Source organism: Colossoma macropomum, unplaced genomic scaffold (assembly GCF_904425465.1).
Source record: "Colossoma macropomum unplaced genomic scaffold, Colossoma_macropomum, whole genome shotgun sequence".
Taxonomy (NCBI): domain Eukaryota; kingdom Metazoa; phylum Chordata; class Actinopteri; order Characiformes; family Serrasalmidae; genus Colossoma; species Colossoma macropomum.
In genome coordinates this window covers 26,315,332-26,338,022 of record NW_023494790.1, presented here as the reverse complement: position 1 = coordinate 26,338,022, position 22,691 = coordinate 26,315,332, and the positions used below count along the sequence as shown (strand labels likewise).

The following is a 22,691-nucleotide window of genomic DNA, read 5'->3' as shown; positions in this document are numbered from 1 at the left end:
GAGAACGGGAGATGGGGCTGGAGGAGGAATTTTGGATTTACAAGGTTACTCGGGTTCTTTGACCCAGTCCCCGAGCAAATAAAACTTGACGCCAACCTGCCTAATTGCATCTGTTCTCTTTTACTGTCCTGGAGCTTTTTATCACTCTCTCTCTTTTTCTGCCCCGGCTCTTTCTCTCATCACGACTTGTATACTGTTGTTTTACATCTCTTTCTTTTGCAATTTGATTGTTTTCTTTGTTTTATTTTCCCCTCGTTGGCTTGCTTTGGGATTTGGCCCTGTGTTCTCCTGCTTGAAGCAGACAACTGATCTACAGTAACTCATTCCTGTCTGAGCTTTGCTTTTCCAACCATTGATTTGAGAGATGATCCTACATCATCTCTCAAAGTTCGTTCCAGAGTGGGGAAGCACTTTTCCTAGTGGTGGGCATTATGATGATATGTCATCATTAATGTGATAAATTATGTCACTAAATGTTTTTCTGAATATATCCTGACCTGGCTATCATCAGTACTTGTAGAACACTGGACAGCTGCATATTTTTTTTTTTTTGTAATCAGTTCTACAGAGTCTGAACATGTAGCTGTCTGTGTATATATATATATATATGTATATATGTGTAGAGGCTGCAATTTTATCACGGGAAGGGTGTTCTTAGACACGATGTGAAGTGGAGTGCCCAAAACACACAAAACGCACTAAAACGCACAGCCTCAAGTGGCTTTTTGCTTTTCTAAAATGGTGACCAACATAAAATATCATAAAATACACAGAAATACAGATAAATTATTTATTAATAATAATAATTGACATAAACAAGTATTCCACCAAGAAATGTAGTTCCTTTAGAGTACGGTCACCCATCTCTGTACATTGCGGTTCTTTCATGATTTTGTTAAACTTTTTGTCATATAACAATGAACATATGATTACACAGCACTGTTTAATGCAAAAACTTTCCCTTTACAAATACTTTTTGGTCACCACGTTACCACCGCGAGTCTTATTTAGCAACAATCCAGCGGGCGCCCCTCTACTCAAATGGCTCTCTGATCCCTACATAGTGCACTATGTAAGAATTTAAATACTGGATTCTGCACCCCAACGGGGCAAAATATAGCTAGGAAATAGCCATTTGGGATTCAGCCACATCCATTCTCGATAAATGATGCCCTTTTCGGCTGTAGAGGCTAGAATTTCTAAACTTTCATAGCTAGCACACTATTTAGGAATATGGAACCATTTGAGATTCAGCCTGGGTTTGAAGCTACTTCTGACTGAAATACAAACATTTTTTGGACTTGTATACTGTTGTTTTACAGTTAATCACACGGTAAGTACTTGAATTCAAGTCTGTGACATTAGTGATGGAGTTGTTTAGGCTGTTGGCTATCGTTTAGCCTGTTAACTCTCCAGTCTAGTTCTAGTTAAGAACATAAGTTGCCAGGCCCTCAGTTTAAACAAAAAATGGGATCTTACTTCATCAGTACAGTCGGTGGTCCAGGCGAGCAGCTTGAGAGTCACAGATTATTCCATTAACAGCACAAGGGTTTTTTTTCTTGCCATGGCCAAGTAATATATAACTCCGTTGTTGAAAGGTGGCCATAGGTGTGCATATATCATGGATTTTACATATATGTAAAAATCCGACAAGTAAATGCCTATAAATCCCAACATGTAAGTGCCACTCATTCCAGCTTGATATGTTTGGTCTGTGACATAGAACAGGTCTTCTACCAAAATAAAATATTTAAAAGTGTAATTGTTTAAATATAAGGACTTATAAGCTTTTTAGATTATCAGAGTTACAGTTAGTGTCAGTATTTGTTATGTCCTATATTAAGGATCAGGTCATTTTAAATGAGGCAGTGCTGGTTCTGTTCTGTTTGTTCCTTTACAGCATTTACTTAGAGACTTTTTGTGTTGTTTGGACTTCAAGGCAAAGTTAAGTTCAAGCAGAGCTAAATGTAATGAATTGAGCCAAAGGGAGGAAAAGCAGAAGAAGGCATGATGGAGAGAACAAAGTGAAACGGTTGGGATTATATGAGCTGCACAAGGCGGACTGGGCTGCTTCCTCCCAGACACCAAACTGTGTTTTTTGGAATGGACATGTACAGACTGCTCTGTCCTGCAGGTGAAAGCCATTCAAACCTGACCACATGGTGACTATTTCAAATGTGTTACTGAGCAGTAAAGTATGGTTTTGATTTTAGTGATAAAATATTACCCCTTCTGCACATCTGTCTTTGTTCCGCGACCGGTCTGACTGAACTGTGTCCTTTCATATCTCAGCAAGCCCAGTCGCCCCGACCACATAAAATTCTTTCCTCTAACACTTTTAGATCCTGTCAGCATCACTTGTCCCCAGTAGAAGTCACTGTATGAACTCTCAGGGATTGGAGTCATTGCTGATGATAACAGTACTGCAGTTAGATTTGTTTTATTATTTGCTTATTGAAACAAGCTGAGACATTCTATTGAAATTGCAGATTGTAAACTTTCAATCAACACCAAAAAAAAGACCACCATAAAAATAGAGATACAAGGTTTTTGCATGACAGAGACAATATATTCTGTCCCATGACCCTTATGTAGAGTGTAATTAGGTAATATTTCTATCTACCTGGCTACAGAATGCACTTAGTTTAGAAGCAATTTTAATACTCTAAAAACTCTGATTTGTGTAATTCAGTGATTAAAAAAAAAAAGCAGTAAAAAGGTTGTTACTGGACTCTGCTTATGTTTAGGCACAAGTCCTTATGTGAACGCAAACAAGATTTGAGAAAGTCCTTCAAACGCTATGCTGTAGCGACTGGTTCATATCAGGGTTGTTGTTATTGAAAGTAGGGTTGTTTTACATGTGTCTGTAGAATACTGTGGGACTAAATTGCACAGTAGGAGCCTTGCAGAATCTTCTCACTGTTTTATAAAGAGAATAATGTATTAGATCAGTCTAGTCTCATGTGGTTAACTGAGTTTTGATATTATGCTTTAGAAGAGCACAATAAGATGCCTGCAGGTGTGCTTTGTCACACTTTTAGCTTAGATTAGAAAAATTGCATTCTTTTCCAAGTTAAAGCAATGCTCTGGTCTTCAATAAAGTCTTTAGTTAATATAATAATGCTAATTGTCCTGCTGTTTTAATCAACTTTCATCATCATTAACCCCTTAGATGTTCAGGACCTTCCCACCTTTCTTAACTTTTATAGCTTAAGAATATCTCAGCTAGTTTGGATTGTAGTGCATGTAGTTACTGTGTAATATGCCTTAGGATGTAATAAGCCTGGGATTTCAAGGGGTTAACATTAAATCCAATCTAAGAACAACACACTGAGACCAGCATCTGTGGCACAGTGCCATAGAAGAATCTACCTGCCTGAGTTCAGCTATTAACCAAGTCAAAACTACATCTCAGCGTATACTGAGGCATGTAATGCGATCAGAGCCACATGTACCTCCCGACTCGCCGCATTATTAGATAAGTAAAGAACAGAGAACACTGATCTGCTGTACAGTGCGAGTAATGACATGGATGGATAGGGATAAGCATTCACTCTCACTGACCGTGTTCAGATCGTCTCCCCACAGGCTTCCATAACCCTCACAGCTGCAGGGGACAATGGAGCTCTTACATAATGGCTAATTATAAGCATGCTTCTCCAAATCAGATCCATCCAGGCTGTTTGCAATTATGAGCAATTTTAGATTAATAGGCATAATAATTTGATTACAGTTTCTCAAAAATTAATTTAAATCTTAGAAAAAAAGTGAAAATGGAGAGGACTTCAAAAATAGATATCTGTTCACATTGCACTGATAATTTCCACATGCTTTGTACCGTCCACATACTTTTTATTATATTAATAACCGTCATCATCATCATCGTTATCATCATCATCATCATCATCATCATCATAAAGGTTACTGAAATCATTTATTGTCACAAATAATCTATTGTTTATGTATTACTAGCTGGGTGCAGTTTATCTAGAGGTATAGTTGTGTCTTGGTACTACCAATACATTTTCAATATTACTCAATTCTTTTCTCAATGCACCTTATAATTCTTCCTGATGCATTGAGAGTAAAAGTAATAAAAATTAATATTAAGTTAATTAGTAAAAAAAAATAATATTAAGTCATTTGCACTGGTCAGATATCAATGTATGGGTTTTAAAAATAATAGCCATGGATGCAAATGACAGACATGCAGAACAAGGCATTGCTGATATACATAATCAAACCACTTTGCTTTTACACTACTACACTGAACTTTCACTCACATGAAACAACAACTGACCCAAAGGCTGCAGCACCACACAGCTAAACAGTGTTTGATCAGGGGTGCCCAAACCTTTGCATACTATTGTATTCTATGTATAGCCTGTCCAGGTAATTTAGCCTATTTAGAGCGTGTTCTACATTATAATATAATTACAATGTAGAACACATTATAATAAATATATATAATGTATTATATATATATATATATATATATACACACACATTATAATATATATTTAAAACGTTTGATTCACTGAGTAAAATTGCTAACTCAAATCTCTGTTAAATCCGAATGAATCAGATTTACACCTGTATCATTAATTGAATTGGTTTTCTGTCAGCTCAAAGATTCACACCCCCAACTACTACTACTACTACTACTACTACTAATAATAATAATAATAATAATAATAATAACAATAATAAAAAAATAAAAATAAAAATAATAAAGGTTACTAAGATAATAATGTAATAATAATAGTGCGCGCCGTTTATCTAGAGAATGGGTGTAGTTGCTGTGATGGGATTTCCCTGTCGTCTGTCCTCTTCTTCATGTCACAGCTTTTCCTTTTATGGTCTCCTGATGGAATTTTTGTCCCAGTGCCAAAAATGTGGCACATGATTTCAAGCTATTCGCTACTTGCAACGCTCGATTTTCAGTTTCAACTTTCCCTTGACTCTCACTGAAGATCCTGTCTACAACAACTGAGTCCATAAGCCCCACCATCTCTGTTCTCCATCAGCCTACTCACTGTTTCTCTCCCTGCCCCCCTTACTGCTCTTCTGGATGGAGCTGTGGTGTGTATTGTTGTTCTAACTGAGCAGCCTGATGGCAGTGTCTGGTTTTTCTCACGTCTGCTGGCAGTGAGAAGGTGACAGTGTTCATGCTGGAGTGCTAGGAGGTTGATTATTACTGTACCCAAAAGCACTGTCCTCTAATCCTCAGATCAGGTGCTGGAACAGTGATAAGAATGGCCAGGCGTACAGAGCGAATGCAGTGTTTGGCTGGAGCTTTCCCAGTGGACAAGTTTTAAAGTGATTTGTTAAGGTCCCTCTTTGTAGTGTTGGGCAATGAGGTAAAAATATAATGATGTAATCATTAATGATAAAATCATACTTGAATCCAGTTTCTTGATGCATGATATTTCACGTTTCTGAGATTTGTTACGCTGCAATAGATACAAAGCAGCGGTGCAACCATTCATGTTTTGGGCGTCAGGAGATTGAGAGTTTGATCCCAAACAGTATCTCAGGGCAATGCTAGCGTTCTCGTCCAAGCTCGTTGAGCTGCCCGATGACATTGCGTTAGTATCGGTTTAAAAAGATGCGGTGGCTATCTTCAGAAGGGGAGCTCTCAGAGCCTTCTAGGCCTTCAGCGAAAATAAGTTTTAGTTCATTTTTATCCTATAGAATCATGCTTGCATTTGAACTCTCATAGTGGTTAGGACTTCAGGAGCTGCATAGAAAGCCCAACACATTAGATTAACTATCAGCATAAACGAAGAGAAATCAACCAATCAAGTTATGATTGACAATAGGCAGGTCCAGGCCTGAAAGTCTTAGATATATCACTGAAAAACAACAGCAGCTCTACACCAGTTCTCTATACTAGAGTCATTATGAAATTACTACATGGTAAAACATATGCTAATATGTCTGTCACAAGCTTCAAGTTAAACGTGGGATGTATTTTGGAGGCTTAAAATGTCTGAGTTAAATCTAGAATGGGCAAAACATTTTCATAAGAAACACTGTTAGTTTAGCACTGCTAAACTACTAGAATCCTGTACAGATGCCAGTAGAAATTAGCATTATCGTTGAGGTGTTTTTTTCCTCATGTTTTGACCGAGTTTTGTCATGCCTAGCTCTAATAGTCATAGTTTGCCACCGGCTTACATGTCTTGGAGGAAGATATCAGGAGACCTGGTCAGCAGATGGGAACTGGCTATTACTGAATTTGGAAGAAAAACCAACAAATAAAAAATGCAGTAAAAATGCTACTAAAAATGATGAGAACAAGTATTCAGTGTTTCACATACTGTAATGAGCTGTTTCTAATTAAACAGGCCCAGTTATGCCCGTATGGACTTCTGACATCACAGGCATTCAGACTCACAATTTTCTGGCAACAGAGCAAAACCTCTTAGAAGCTAAAACTTTTTTTTCTTTTTCTTTCTTTTAATGAAACATGCAGTTGGTCAATGTTCTTAAAGCACTGTCGACACCCAGTCTGAGTCAGCTGTGGTTGCGAGCATGCATATCTTTTCAAAGTGTAATCAGATGAGCTCATCTCTATTCATGTACATCTCTGACCTCAAGACCACACAGGTTCAGTGCCAAATGAGTATTTTTAGAGCAGCATTTTTTCCTTTAAACTAAATGTATAATAATTAAAATGTATGCTCATTATCTATGTGTTTGTCAGCAATATGTCTGTGTTCATCCTTTATTCTTGCTCATGGATCCCAGAGTCTCCCTGTGTGAATCTTCCTCTGAGTGCACTATGCTGTTTTTAAGTGCACTGAAGGCTGGAAAAACCTTACTGACCTGGACAGCACTTCTCAAACGTATATTCAGAGCCATTTAACACTTATGCAACCCAGCGCTGTGTGCTAGCTTAATAACACAAGACACAATGGCCAGCCGTGAAGCTTTGCATTCAGGAGAGTGTATGTAGAATATAGAGTGTAGAAAAGCAACCTTGCATCAAAGAGGTCTGTGATAGTGCAGTGTCTGTGTAGTTATGCTGGGCTATCTGATTAGGGGCATGATGGAATGAGTTTGGCTGTATGCTGCTGGAGTGGCAGATAATAGCTGGTGAGATAGCTTTTAAGAGCAGTTCAGCTAAAGAGTGGTCTGGGGCTTCAGGCAGGAGAGCTGGGTGTATTTGGATGCTCTTCAAAAGCACCTGCTGTGTCCCAGACAATTGCAGAGAGTGGTGCTGGACGTGAGCATAAACAGATCATAAAGGAGTTAGGGGTGACATTAATTGATCAAGCATTGATTAATAGCCATCAGTTAAAATGTACCTCCTCAGTGAATCAATAGTGGATCGCTGACAGTATATACATATATTGAAAACCACTGTGCTCAAAAGAATTCATGATTAAATTAAAAAATGAATGAAAAATGCTGCTTGCATAAGGACTCATCCCCTTCAGACTAGTATATGATAGAACCCCTTTAGCTGTAATATCAGCTTTAAGTCTGTTGGGGTAAGTTTCTACCAGCATTGCACACTATTTAGGAATGATTTTCACTCATTCTTTCTGGCAGATTTGCTCCAGGTTGTTCAGGTTGGTTGGATCACGCTTGCGGACTGCAATTTTCAAATAGTGCCACAGATTCTTGATTGGATTGGATTGAGAACCACTCCTGTGTTGCTCTTGCCTTGTGCTTGTAATCATTGTCCTGCTGAAAGGTGAAGTTTCTCTCAAGCTTTAGTTTTTCAGCAGACTGAAGCAAGTTGTCTTGTCGTACCTCCCTGTATTTTGCATCATCCATATGTCCTTCAATTTTAACAAGCTGGCCAGTCCCCAGTGAGAAAATGCGTCCCCACAACATGATGCTGCCACCCCCATACTTCACTGCTGGGATGGTGGGATTTCTGCCACAACCAGCATTTTGAATTTTGGCCAAAAAGCTCTAAAAAACCTTATCCTGCATTTTAGCTGCGTCACTGTTGAGTATTTCCAACAAACTCTAGGTGGTTTGTTGCAGTTTCCATTTTCTCAGTTGATACAACAGCACTTACCTGGATATCCAAACACTTTCATATTACATTTTGTAGCCTTTTCTCTCTTGTGCATGTATAACTTTGTCTAATGCTAGGCTATTTGGCCTTAAGTTTTTACAGTTTTCCCTCTAATTCACAATCTGACCAGTGGTATTTGAATTAAGGGGGCTTTTATTTAGAAAAAAGTAATTTCTTTATTGATTTACAAGTAGAGGTCAATTCTAAGCCATCATCATTCTCATTAGTACAAAATCTTTCATTTGTGTTAACTGGGAGCTTCAGCGGCACAAAGGTTGAATACTTATGCAAACACCATTTTTCAGTTAGTAATATTTGTCACACACACTTATATATGTGTGTGTGTGTGTCCATTTTGATTGTTTGGCCCTTATTAAAAACTCTTTTTTTACTTAATTAATCATCAGAGTAACTGGTAGATTACTTGATTAATGATATAATCAGTAGTGACAGTCCTAAACTGAGTAGATACGGTCTTAATTGAAACAGAAAATTGTTTTACATTTGAAAATATGAAAGAAATCTGTGAAAGAAAGAACAAAAATATCCGTGCAGTGTTTGTCCTTGGCTTTCCTCTTCCTGGAAGAGGCTTCCCTGCAGGTTTGAGTGTTTTATGTGCTGTTTTCTTCCCACAAGTGGTCTTGATTTGAAGTGAAGGGCTTCGTCCTGCACAGAGGCCCAGCTCAGCCTCCTGCTGGGCCGACAGCGCCCAGCGCTGCACTGCTCACTTCCGATGTGCTGGTGCTTTCTCCTGCCCTGTCAAACGCCACAGTAACTGCGGATACAGTGCAGTCCGCAAGTAACTGGACAGTAACACTGCATTAGTTGTTTTGGCTCTGCAGTCCATCACAGTGAATGTGTAATGAAACAATGAGCGTGATGTTGAAGTGCAGGAAATCAGCTTTAATTTAAGGGTACGTACATCTATATGGGAGCCATGTAGAAACAATAGTGCTTTTATACATAGATTCACCATTTCAGGGGACCATAAGTATTCGGGCAAATAAACATAATCTTAAATTCTTTGGTTATATTTTGCACTTAGCTGCAAACCACTCAACTGCAGGAGAGTCTTTGATGTGCTTAATGTAAAATATGGCCTTAAATATATAATAACTAAAGAACATTAAACAATGTAGCTTAGCCTGCTAAATAACATCAGATAGAAATGAGTTGGCCTATTTAGCTACATGGTTTCTAGTTACTTGGACTGAATCGCATTCTTTAGCTAATGTTATTTCACACTATTTGAGTGATGTTTGGCAGGGCTACTTCTGAGTCTTTTTTTTCCATATTAATTAAAATTAATCACCAGATCATAGACATTCTAGATGCAGAATATCTTCTCTGTTGGGTTAAGAAATTCTGTAATTCCTGCTTTTTTTGGGACCACTTTGCCTCCAATGTTGTCTTTGATAAGTGAGATGCTTGCTCAGGTTACTCAGTTAATGCTAATTGACACAGACGTTCCACTACTGGTGTACTTTGGGTCATTTGGGTCCTGCAAAGTAGCCTCAGCCTCAGTGTGCTCTGCCCAGACGTATTAACTTTGCACTCTGTGATAACATGAGCATTTCAGAGATAAGTGCAGATATAGTCACTGGACTATGTCTGTAAGTTCAGCTCATCACATTTCTTAAAGTTATTTAAAAGTTTTCTTTTAAGCTCCTAAGCAATATATCCAAGCATGTTTAGCTCTACACATACCAATTTGTTTCACCTGGATGTTTTTTTGTTGTAGCCCTGTTTCAAAGCCACCTGATCCCACACAGATGGTTATTTTTGCATGTCAGACAGGAGCTGACTCATTCCTCTACAAGTAGGGGGTCCTTGTCCATGGTAAGCTCTGAAATGCACCAGACTCTCTGATGTCTGGCTTGTAAGACTATCCTGCAAGGTTAAATACCATTCTCAGAGGTTTGAGATGTTTAGTTAGATTTTCCTCATTTCCTTTACAGGGTTTAAGCACTTTTTTCGCAAACTGTAGCTGTTTTTGAGGCTTACCAATCATTTGCATCTTGTGGTGGAGTTAGGCTTTAATTTAAAGTACTTAGTGAAGTAAAAACTGCAATATTCAAAGTAAATAAAATATGTTGCATACATGTCTTACAAGCTCCAAAAGTCAGTGTTACAGCTAGCTATTACAGCTAGACCTGTATAGTCACACTCCATGTGGGAAAGTGAATATGCACCATCATTAGCTTAAACAGGATTTGGAGCAACATATGCAGCCATCCAGATGACGTCTTTTTCAGGGAAGGCCTTGCTTATTTCAGCAAGACAATGCCAAACCACATTCTGCATGTATGACAACAATATGCTCCATAGTAAAAGAGTCTGAGTGCTAAACTGGCCTGCCACTGAAAACATTGGGTTCATTATAAAATGAAAAATATGACAAAAAAAGCCTTGAACTGTTGAGCAGCTGAAACTCTATATCAAACAAGAATGGAAAAACATTTCACTTTCAAAATGACAGCAGTTGATCTCAGTTCCCAAACACTTGCAGAGTGTTGTTAAAAGAAGAGGGGATGCAGCACAGTGGTAAACATGCCCCCGTCCCAACTTTTTTGAAACGTGTTACTGGCATCAAATTCAAAAAATTCAAATCAAATTCAAATCATGTATTTTTCAAAAAGCAATAAAATTTTTCAGTTTTAACATTTAATATGCTGTCTTTGTACTTTTTTGATAAATATAAGGTTTAAATGATTTACACATCATTGCTTTCTGTTTTATTCACAGCTTCCTAACCTTTTTGGAAACAGGACTATAGAAATTACAGAAATTCTTTATTAACGTGTGCTCCTCTGTGGTCTGTTAAATTTGCTACTGCTCACCAGTGGGTTCTTGCTTTTAGCAAGATGTACCAGACCATTGATTTTGACACACCTGATGATTTCTCAGTCTCTGATTTATGCTGATGTTTCAGCCTCATTTTGGCCTGTTTTACTGACACTGAGATTTCTTTCTCCGGTTCTTTGAGAGTAAGGAGCGCTCTTCTTCCTCTTTTGCATGAACAAAAGATTTTTGCTGTTAGACCAAAACCTGGTATCTCCAAATTGGTAACTTTGTAGGAAAAAAAGGAAAAAACAATTTTAACGTGTAATAGAAGTTAATGTAACAAGATACCTACAAAGTTTTCTGACATTCTGCACTTTAACCTCGTAGTCCCTGTATCATTTTAAATCCAGTGTGCTGGAGTACAGAACAACAAAACAACAAAACTAAGTCTCTTTCCAATTACTTACATAGCTCCACACTTCATCATAATGCACCGAGGGCCAGCAATCAATTCAGATTAAACTAAAAGCAATTAGCCACCGATACGTTGTTTTTCATTTCATGCACAAAACTTAATCATATTTATCTCTTATTACTTTGTGGAAACAGTCTTCTTGGAAATTAGATTTTTGTTGTCATTTAATGACTATGACGCAGCACAGCAGTATTAAAGTTATCCACAATGGGCTTAAATGCATGTTTCTGAAATCACTGTTATTGTTGATAAGCAAATGACTGCATGCCTGAGAATGTTTTTGGGCATTTAATACTGTGTTAAAACAGCATACTGTGATGTTTCAAGAATGTGTGACGTCTGGGTTGGGTATCATTTTTACAATCGAAAAGACAAAAAAAAGAAAGCAAAATATGAACATGTCCGCATGCCTCCTGTCCAGTTCTCCAGCACCTCGTAAAAACATGGTCTGCATACCACACCACCACCATCAATTACACCAGTGAGTCTTAGTTCAGTTCCTTTGTAGTTTATCTGCTCTGGAGGGATTTGATTAAAATGATGTGGTGCAGTTTACAGTCGTTTAAGTTGCTTTGCTGATGTGCCTTGCTAAAGAGGGAAAGATAGAAAGAATAGGGGAAAGAGAGAGAGAATACAGGCTGAATGTGTTTCATTTGTTTCCTTGCTCTTAGTAAGTCTGCAGTCTTAATCCTGTTCAGGTTAATCCTGTTCTTGCACTTTTCATTCGATCCACATTTTAAGGTACACAGACTTTTACATTAAGCTCCTTATACACAGTCATTTGCACGGTCAAATTACATGTTTGGTTGATTTTCTAAGTAAAAATAAACTAACGCATCCTCTACATAGAGCACACTGCATATTTCAATGTACAATTTTAATGTACAATTACTGTTTATTTGATAAATTTAGCATTTTTTAGAAAAATATGTTAAAAGATGTGTAAACAGATTTTCACTTTAAAAAAGATCAACAAAACATGTAATTAGGAGTTTTCAAACTTTTGCACACATATTTGAATAGGTATGGAATATTTTCTAGAATGTTAACTAATTAATCATAAAATACCTCTATTTACTACCCTTCTGAATAATTAAACATACAAATAAGTAAGCAGCCCCTCCATTGGTACATGGTCAGGGCTTGGCCCACATTGTCTGGCTGCAAGTGCGAGTGTCTTTAGACAGCTAATTGGAGTTGGCTTCGGACAGTGTTACATTGCATTAATGACACAGCAGCCCTGGCCATGGCTAATGTAAGCTGTATAAACACTCTCAGGTATTCAGCATGGATAACGATCCCTATTAAAGGAATAGTATTCCTATTAAAGGAATACTCTGGTGTTTATCAATCTAATCTCTGTTTGTCACCTCTGAAGCCTGCAGTCGATTACCATGGACAATAATGCCTGCATTTTCCTGCGCTTGGTAAAACAACAGAAACTGCTGACTCTAAACATTCTTATAATAGAAGGCAATGGGCAGCTGCTTCAGCATGTTGACATTATTGTTTTTTTGGTAATTGAATGCACACTACAGATACAGCAGATAGAGATTAGGTTTAAAAGGCTAGAGTGCTCTGAATCATGCGTTTATAGATCGATTGACCAAATTAGTTCAAAGTCAAACACATAATATATTTTTCATTAAAACACAAAAAAGTTTAAATATGTCAGAAAAAATATGTTAAATAGATCATAACATAATTCTAAGGTCTGGAATATTTGAGGTCTGACCACTTAACAGTTTTCTATAGTGGGCCCGCAGTTTGACATAACTGGTTAGAGTGGTCCATATAGGTATTCTGCTGTTGCTGACATAACGCTGTTGTTGGTAAAGCTATGGTAGTGCTTTTTGGTTATGATCTCAAACCTGACTGCAATTGTGAGGCTCAGAATACTGTTGAAATTAAAGTGGGAGAGCATTAAAAGTCCAAAACAGTACCACCAGCAGGTATCTGTTGGTGTCTAGAATGTAGATGCTGATAACAATTGTTCATTTGGGGTGGGAGTAGCTCCCCTGCAGAAACTTTACAGAGCCAGAATTCATAGACCAGCTTTTTCAGCCCTGCAGCCTCCTGCTTTCCCTGCAGCGTTTGGTTGTGTATCTGAGTGCAGATAGGAAATAACACATTCTCACTGACTCGCTCAATATTAGTTGAAATGCACATTTGCAGATGTTTAATTCATGCTTAATCCACAACCTCAACCATGTCTTAGTCTGGTGGGTAAAGCACTTTTAAACCCTTAAAATCCCAGCCTTATTACAAATTAAGACTTATTTATCAGTAACTATGGGGACTGCGAATGCAAACTGGTTGAGCTATTCTTAGATTATAGACGTGTATAATAAAACTTTGGGCCTGCTGGTGGTCCCTGGCCATTTAAGGGGTATCATTAATTGATATTGTCAGTAATATAATATCTAGAATCTGTTTATTTTATATAACACTAGATTTTGATTGTGTGTAGTGGTCTGCCATTTCTAACTGCCAAGAAGGTTCAAACACTGAATGTTAGCAATTTTATCTAATACTGACAAAATAAAAGTTATGACACAAAACAGAAGTTCTCTGTTTTGGCTAGACTGAAGGTGCGTTGCATTTACTTAGCACTGTTAACTATCAGTTAAAACTACTTTACAGTCATATGCAAAAGTTTGGGCACCCATCATCAGATGATATGTTTTGTTGACTGAAGTACACATCCTCAGAGAGCACATCTATGACCATTTTATTGGACAATTACTGTTTATTTGCTGAATTTAACATTAAAAAAAATAAAACATAACTTGTTTTGCCTGTGCATATATTGTATGTTACATTTTTTGATTTTCCATTTTTCCCCCAAAACAACCCCAAGTTGTAGAGAAAGTGTTGATTTATTTTCAACTTATTCTAACTTAGATATTATTTTCTAGCTGCTCTAAAACTGTAGCAAAGTGTGGATTCTGCCATTTGTTTTTATTTATTTATTTATTTTTAAGCTTTTGTTTGTAAGTCAATAAATAAATATTCAATTAAATACTTATTTTTAGGCCAGATTATGCATGCATGATTAGTATGTTAGGGGCCCCAAAATGCCCCTCGAGCACATACTTGCAGACCACTGCTGTATGTACTGTCTACAGAAATTAAAATCTGCAGTAAAACTGTGCCACCTCACCCTGTGTAGTGTAATTGACTTTTTATCTTTGGAGTTATTGTTTAAAGTTTCCATGTGAATTTTTGAAGTGCTGTATATTTGACTTTGTCTTTCTGTCGCTTGTTCTCTCCACCTGTCCCAGCCTGATGAGTTAACCAATGCCCTGGAGATCAGCAATATCGTCTTCACCAGCCTGTTTGCCCTGGAGATGCTCCTGAAACTGTTGGTGTACGGCCCTTTCGGCTACATCAAGAACCCTTACAACATTTTCGATGGCATTATTGTGGTAATCAGGTGTGTGTGTGTGTCTCAGCAATCGCAGTTTAGAAACACTCCATCAGCATCGCCGAGGGTGCGTCATTTTTCCGCGTTCATCTTCATTATTCCGACGCTCTCTGGCAGTTACCTCACAATAGTGGCACCCTGACAAATTGCAGCCATTACTGAGTGATGTGACATCTGTTAGCTGTTCAGGCAGATGACTGTCAACTGTCAGAATGACAATTTCAATTTCTTATTCGTCTGTTTATGACACTATGACACTATTGCATTTGCCTCATATATTTGAAATCCCTGAGGTTTTAAGATATTACTGTTTATCCTGGCTACAAGACTGTTTTGGAAAAGCATGTCATCTTGGAATGATATATCAGTCTTAAAGTTAGTTGGTGTGCGTGCAAGTGTTAGTTTTTGTTTTTTAGCACATAAATGTCTTGATGACATAGGAAAACCAGAGGAAAAAAAGAGTAACTTAACTGAGGTTAAGGAAAAGTATGACTGCACTGTGTAGGCAAATGTAATCGATCTAAAGATATATTTTAATAAATAAAAACAACAGAAATGGGAAGCAGAATCTAGAGTACATGTGTCCATGTAATGCACCTGAACATTAAGGATAACTGGATTCTGCAAAGGAGTCGGTACAACACCTGTCTAAAAAGACTATCAACAGTGTTCAGCAACACTGTGGGGATTTTTATAGCTCACAGCAAGTCAATCTGAGATACATGGAAAATTGTGTAAATTAGATTTTTTTTTGCCAAATCATTCCTTTAAGATTAGGGTTGCATATTGCTGCTGTCAGCAGAAAACCTTGTATCTCCATTCTTGTCATTTTTCAGTTTTTGACATAATTTGAAAATGCTTGTTGCCCTTTATATTGTTGTTAAAATTCATAAAAAATGGACCAAAAGAAATGACCCAAAATGACTTTGAAAAAAAGTCTGGTTCCATTGACTTACATTAAAAGTAAGTAGGTTTTTTCCTTCTCCATTTTGGAGATATGAGGTTTTATTCTGCAATATATAATACATTATGGACTTATATGTATGACCGTGATGTATGTCCTGACATTGCATAAAAACAAACCTGATTGTGTATATTGTACATGTGTATTGCAGTGTTTGGGAGATTGTGGGTCAGCAGGGTGGTGGTTTGTCAGTGCTGAGGACCTTCAGGCTGATGCGGGTGCTGAAGCTGGTGCGCTTCATGCCCGCTCTCCAGAGGCAGCTGGTGGTGCTGATGAAGACTATGGACAACGTAGCCACTTTCTGCATGCTCCTCATGCTCTTCATCTTCATCTTCAGGTCAGAACAAGGGCGAGGGCCAGAGGTATAAAAAGTGAATGGCACTTTATTTGTAGGCTGCCTACGTAGGGACTTCATAACACATGCATATAAATTGAATAATGTATTTTAAAAACAATGCTTGAGTATTTATGAACAGTTTATGTCAGCATTCACAAGATGACAAGAGATGTTTCATGAGATGTTAAATATGTATTTATTGTTTATGGATGTGTTATAAAGTGCCTATGTAGGTCATTTTCAAATAAAGTATTAAAGAAAGCAAAGTAAATAATACTCAAAAAAATGTGAGATTGCACTCAAAGAAATCTGAATTCTGTTTAACAAAATAATATTTCATTCAAAAAAATTACCTTTTTGCTTGCATACACTTAATTCAGCATGTTGTCAAACATCTTTTCATATTTTAAGACTTCTGTTTACAACAAAACTAAATCCAGTTATTTCGTCTAGATTTATTTGAGTGCAAGCCAATGCACTGCCTTGAGGTTCATGCTGCTCATTAATGAGATTTGTAGGGGCCCTTTTTACTTACAAACACTGCTAGATAAACCAATGCAAACCGTTGCCTTCATTTTTTATAGAGCAAAAGTCAGTGAGTTACAATCATGTAGTTCAAAGCAGTGCAGTGATTGCTGGTCACAATATTGAATGAGTGGGCTAAAAACAATCACACTTATCAATATCTCACACACTGTAGCTTTACATTTGGGAGCCCATTCCCAACCACAGCAGTAAATCAATGGAATGAACTGTCAGGCTAACAACTGGCCACACTTAAATGTTTAAATGTTGATCTGTACAATTAGCTAATGCCTTAACAAGCTAACAGCAGCACTTCATAGCAGCACTGCACATTTTATCAACTACAACATAAACAGAACATGACAAGATTTAAGGTTACTTTACTGAAGCACTCTGTAAACATTAAAGCAATGTACAAATTCACCGCCTCATCATCTAAGTTGCTTATTCTGCTGGGTCGCATGGGGTGCTGGAGCCTATCCCAGCGCTCATTGGGCGGAAGGCAGGAAACACCCTGGACAGATCTTACCTGAATGTCTGTTTCAAGCAGTGGAAAACTTTAACTGTCTCTGTTGTCAGCTCTGACAGCTGCTAAGGCACTCCTGTTAGTATAGTGCTAACATAATACTGCAAATCCCCTAAAGTGTCTTTTGGAAATGAGCATTATTGCAGTAATGTAAATCGCTGTAAACAACATTATTTTACAGCGTCTTTGAGCATGTCTCAGCCAATCAGATTTCAGAACCAGACTGACCCGTCCCAACAAGTATTTGTTGTAGACTGTGGGAGAGCCAAGCTAGGCATTGTGGGCTTAAGCAGTATAGCAGCTTAATCAGCAGTCTAGCCTCACTATTCCATTTATACGAGCCACCCCAGTTCATAGTATTCACCTTGCTGTCAACTGTAAATGCATTACTCTAAGCACTAAAATTGTATGACATGAATAATTGTGAGAAGCAATAATCTTTCATTCTCTTTGAAACAGTATTTTGGGCATGCACCTCTTTGGATGTAAGTTTGGTTCTGAGAGAGATGGTGACACAATGCCGGATCGCAAGAATTTCGACTCTTTGCTCTGGGCCATTGTCACAGTGTTTCAGGCAAGTCCTCGCAGTGCAGAAGCACTATTTTTGTAAAATAATGTGAATGATGCCTTGACGTGAAATTGGTTTTGTGTTTGTAAAGTAAAAAGTAAAATTCTGCCAAAACAATTTTCCATTTATACAAAGTGTAGTCGACTGGCCTTGATGTGTTTAGTGTCATCATGCATTTGATTCGAACTATTGGGTACTTAAATAATCTCTAGCAGACTTAAGTATGTGAAATCTTGAAGAAGCAAACTTCTGACACCAAACATGTCTTGGTTGATTGACTACATTTGCTGTGCGGGTAAAGTAGTATTTGGTTTTAAATGTATTTTTAAAACTACCATTTTAAGTATGTACAATAATGCGCAAAAGTCAGAGGCCTCCATTCATTTATTTAATTTCCAGTCAAAAGAGCCATTAAGTAAAAGTCAATCATTTTTCAGGAGATATTTCTGAGGAGATCAGATGTAAGATGGTCTATAAACTCTTAGAAGTAAAGATACTTGATTTTTTGTTCATCAAGGTACAAACAATGTAAATGTACCCTCAAAAGGTACAACAGCGGTTTTAAGATCGTTTTTTCCCCCAGTGGAAAAGTGCATATTTGTACCTTTTCATAATGTAATGTTTTAAAACAGAACAATAAAATAAAAAGCCTGGAGACGAGACGGGGTGTGTGGAAAATATAATATCAATGAATTATGGTAGAATTATGTTCCCTGACTAAAGGTACTGAGATGTACCCTTGAGGGTACCACCCCAGTGACAAGAGGGGTACTGCCCCACTGACAGTTTCATACCTTTATTTCAGAGAATGCATGCATAAGAAAGATGAAAGGCAATGGAAAATAAGTAGAAAAAAGCATGTGTTTCCAAAACTGGAGTTCAAAAAAGTATTAAAAGATATAAAGAAACTGGGACTCCTAACAACCATAAAAAACCTGGTAGACGGCCAAAACTGTCAGCATCAGACAAATTGAAAAAAAATAAAAATAAAGAGCGATAGGAGAAAATCAAGCTCCACTCTTGCTTCAGATCTGAAAAAACCCACAGGTGTTTCTGTTCATCCTTCCACTGTGAGAAGAGAACTCAAACTAAAAAAAGAACATTTTTTAAATCAAACAAAGAAGCTGCTGGTATTCTTAGAACAATGGGCTGACCTCCTCAGGGTCCAGGCTTCAACGTCACTGAACCTGTTTTGGATTATTGGATCATGAGAAGCAGAAAATGCAACCAACTTCTAAGACGGAACTTTCAAGATGTGGAAAATTATGCCTGCAAATTTGTGTAAAAAACTGAAAGTTTTATATTAAATTTAGTTAGTCAGGCTTCTGTGTAATGTTCAGCTGTATATATAGCTGCTTCTTTCCTGATATTGACTAATAAATAACTTAATTGTATAAATTAATAACATAAGTATTTAATTGCTATTTTGACTGGAAATGAAATAAACAAAGGGTCATATGTGACTTTTGCACAGTACTGTACTCAGTAGTGTGATGATGAATGTAATGTAATATAACTTTCCAACCTGCTATTAGATTCTTACTCAGGAGGACTGGAATAAGGTGCTGTATAATGGCATGGCCTCCACTTCTCCTGTGGCTGCTCTATATTTCATCGCCCTAATGACCTTCGGAAACTACGTCCTGTTCAACTTACTAGTGGCTATCTTAGTGGAGGGCTTCCAGACTGAGGTAGGACGGTGGTTTGCACTGCATGCCCCCATGATTACTCACTCCTCCCATCTTTTTATGCTTTTTGTTGTCTTTCTGTCTTCTCTTTCTGCACCATTCCCTTCTTTCGTCTTGCCTGTCTTTTCCATTTTTTCCATTCCTGTCCAGCAGATCAGCTTCCAAGTCTGTCCTCTCCCTCCTCACTATTCTTACACCTCTCTCCTCTTCCTCTCCCTCTTCTCTCTTGCCTCTTTGTCTAATGGTGTACATTTTTCAGCAGGCAGTGATGAGTTCCTTGTTCTGTGTTGACTGTGGGAGCATCGTTTAAAGAACCATGCGATAAAATCAATCCCATGCCAGCTCTGTGCTCCGCTCACCTCGCAGCGCTTTGTCTCACATTCTTCCCTCCATTTCCACCTTTCCCTTTTTCCGTGCTCTTACGCAACGACTTATCACCCAGCGCATAGCAACCATTCCTTCGTGACAGGTAGTCAGACACAAAGAAAACAAGGAAAGAAAAGGATAGCCCCTGGATAAATCAGAAGATATGAATGTGATACCTATGTATCATTTTTTGGGTGGAGGGGCTTGTCTTTGAAAAAGAGACACAGACTGGCTTCTGCACTGTTTTAATTGAACGCCATCTCTCTAGCTGCAAGCTGTAAAAACACGAAGGCTTTGATCTTCTCTCTATGGAGAGGCAACGATGAAGGGCACATTTTTAACATTTAACAGTACAGTGGAGCTGGAATTGCACAGAGGAAAAGTCTGACTGTCAAACAATTTGTCAGCCCTTCTCAGCAGCACTTCTAGAAGTATTCTGTTTGAATTAATAAAGCACATGCAAAAATTCTTGGCGTAAGAAAAACCACTACAGTATGGAATTTATTACAAGCCAGACACTGATCACATTGCTGAAATTACTGCTGCTAAGTATTTTAGCATATGCTATGCACTCAGTCTGGACCTTAGATGGTAAAGTAGCTTTTTCTTCTGGTTTTTCAGGAATATATGTAACATTTGTACAGAAGCCTTGAAGGATATTTAAAAAAAATTGAATGTGTACACCTGAGTCTAAATTCCACGTTATTTTTTTTTCTGCCTGTATACCATACCAAACATCTGAAAAACATATTTTGAGTATTTTTATAAGCACTTTCATAATTTCAGCTATCAAATCCCCCCCCAAAAAAATAAATAAAAATAATAATAATCCCTCAATTTTTTCACTACTGTATGTGGCTAACACTTAATATGTTACACATAGCTTTGACTAGCAGGGGGCATTTTTTTTCCCTAACCTGTCGAAAAAAAAATAACAATAATAATAAATAATAACTGGGGAATTAATGGTTAAAACTTAGCTTTAACCAGAAGCTGGCTGATTTAAACATCTGGTACAGAAAAAAACAAACAAACAAACAAACAAACAAACAAACAAAAAACACTGGGAAGCTTATTGGCTAACAACTAGCATGCTAATTCTCAGGATTTCTTTTACCTGGTCTCTGAACAATAAGGAAAATACGTACATACATACATACATACATACATACATACGTAAGTAGGTAAGTAAATAAGTAAGTTTTAAGTAAGTAAAGTATGTAAGTAAGTAAGTAAAGTAAGTAAGTAAGTAAGTAATAGCCACCCACTGCTGGTTGAAGCTGGTATAGCATGCTAATTGTCAGCCACTTAGCTCCCCAGTGAATATATTTTTCACCTGTGTATGTCCATGCACACTGTTAAGTAGTAAAAAATAGATAGAGAAAAAGTTCATCATGAACTACACATCACGGTGCAGAGGTTATATTCACTAATACCTGTCATTAAGTCTTTGACAGTAACTAATTATCTGTTAATTATAACGTTATGGAATGAACAAGTTACCTGAAACTGAGAACACCATCATGGTTGGAATACCAAAAACCATGTCAAATTTATTCAAACTTGTCTTTAGGTAGGAATAACATAAAGAAACAAAAGCTCCAGGTGAAATAAACATTTAAGAAATGAAATCTAACTATCAAACAGCTAACTCACTTTCCCGGTATACTTTGCAAATAACAGAAAATGACTGTAAAATCCAACATTTTAACTTTTAAGAACTTTGACCTGTTTCTCCCAGGCCATGTTTTACAGCCATCTCAGTGTCTCTGCTCTAAATTCACGAGTTTTTTACAGTGTAAAAATATATATCTGATGTCAGATTCTTTACCTTTTTGCTAAGTCATTTGGTGAATGCAGAGATATTTTGGTGAGTGAAATTAGGTAAAAAAGCCAGTTATTTCTTGAGGCACTTAATTTTCCAATCTATAGACCGTGACATTGAACTTGCCTGTGCAAACAATGTTAAATGCTCTGATAAATCAGGCACCTAGTATGCCTCAGAAAAGATATGTAGTGGCTGGAGCTCAAAGCATCTCCACTTTATAAGGGAGCATGCTTGGTAGACTTTCGTGTGCTTGTCTGCCAGATAGAAATAGCTTTCACATTGCATAATGGCAGTTTAGAGGAAATTATGTTAGCTACTCTGAAGCCTTCAAAAATAAATGCTCTATTATAAATAACAAAAGATAGCTCTCACTTAGGCAACCATTGTTTTCCTTGTGTTAGCTCAGTAAGTAAATTCAGAAGTGCTTAGATTCTCGGCTCCGTTGCTCTTGTGCCAAAAGACTTTTAGCTTTAGCCTCTTGTACAGTCTGGTCTCCTTTCCCCAGTACATCCTAAAGCTGTTTGCTTAATTTTTAACCCACATCCTTTCCTTCAAACGCGAGGTTTATTTTTAGTTGGCCGAACTTTGCTGTGCGTCATGGTTGCCAAGGGAACCATCAGATGAATGAAGTATGTTAAGCGGAGAGATGCAGGGCCTGGACGAAAGCCCTGCCAGCTCTGCAATGCCTCGGCCACTGCTTCCAGCAAATACCTCCACACAATCAGATCAAATAGGTGATCTCAGTTACGCTAGCGTGTAATATCAATTTCCGGACTCGTTCCGTGATTGAATCTAAGCACTTCATTGACTCAAAGGTAATGAAATGTGTCAGCTAGTGCTGCAGTACTCCTGTGATAGATTTATTTCGTTGAACATTAACTTACATTTACTTGCAGTTACATTTACTGTTTTGTCACTCAGGAAGACAATAGTCCTTTAACACATATAGAATTTGTGAGCTAAGCCTTATTAAGATCTTTCACCACCATAATCAGATTAATCAGATCTATCTGACAGGTTTAGCCTGAGAAATTGCCTTGATGTGCATGAGAGGTAATATTATTTAACATATGAAAGAGCTGGACGTTGATACATACGTTATTACAAACTCGTTCCCAAAAAAGTTGGGATTGTATGTGAAATTCCAATAAAAACAGAAAGCAGT

General features: G+C 37.6%; 1 protein-coding gene across 1 annotated transcript in view; it reads left to right on the top strand.

Moving 5' to 3' along the window:
- The window catches only part of cacna1g (calcium channel, voltage-dependent, T type, alpha 1G subunit), a 310,514-nt gene that overhangs the window by 180,036 nt on the left and 107,787 nt on the right, over positions 1-22,691 (top strand). The window contains 4 exon segments of the mRNA XM_036572800.1: positions 14,582-14,733; positions 15,840-16,025; positions 17,536-17,650; positions 19,180-19,335. Coding sequence (XP_036428693.1) covers positions 14,582-14,733; positions 15,840-16,025; positions 17,536-17,650; positions 19,180-19,335 — 609 coding nt within the window.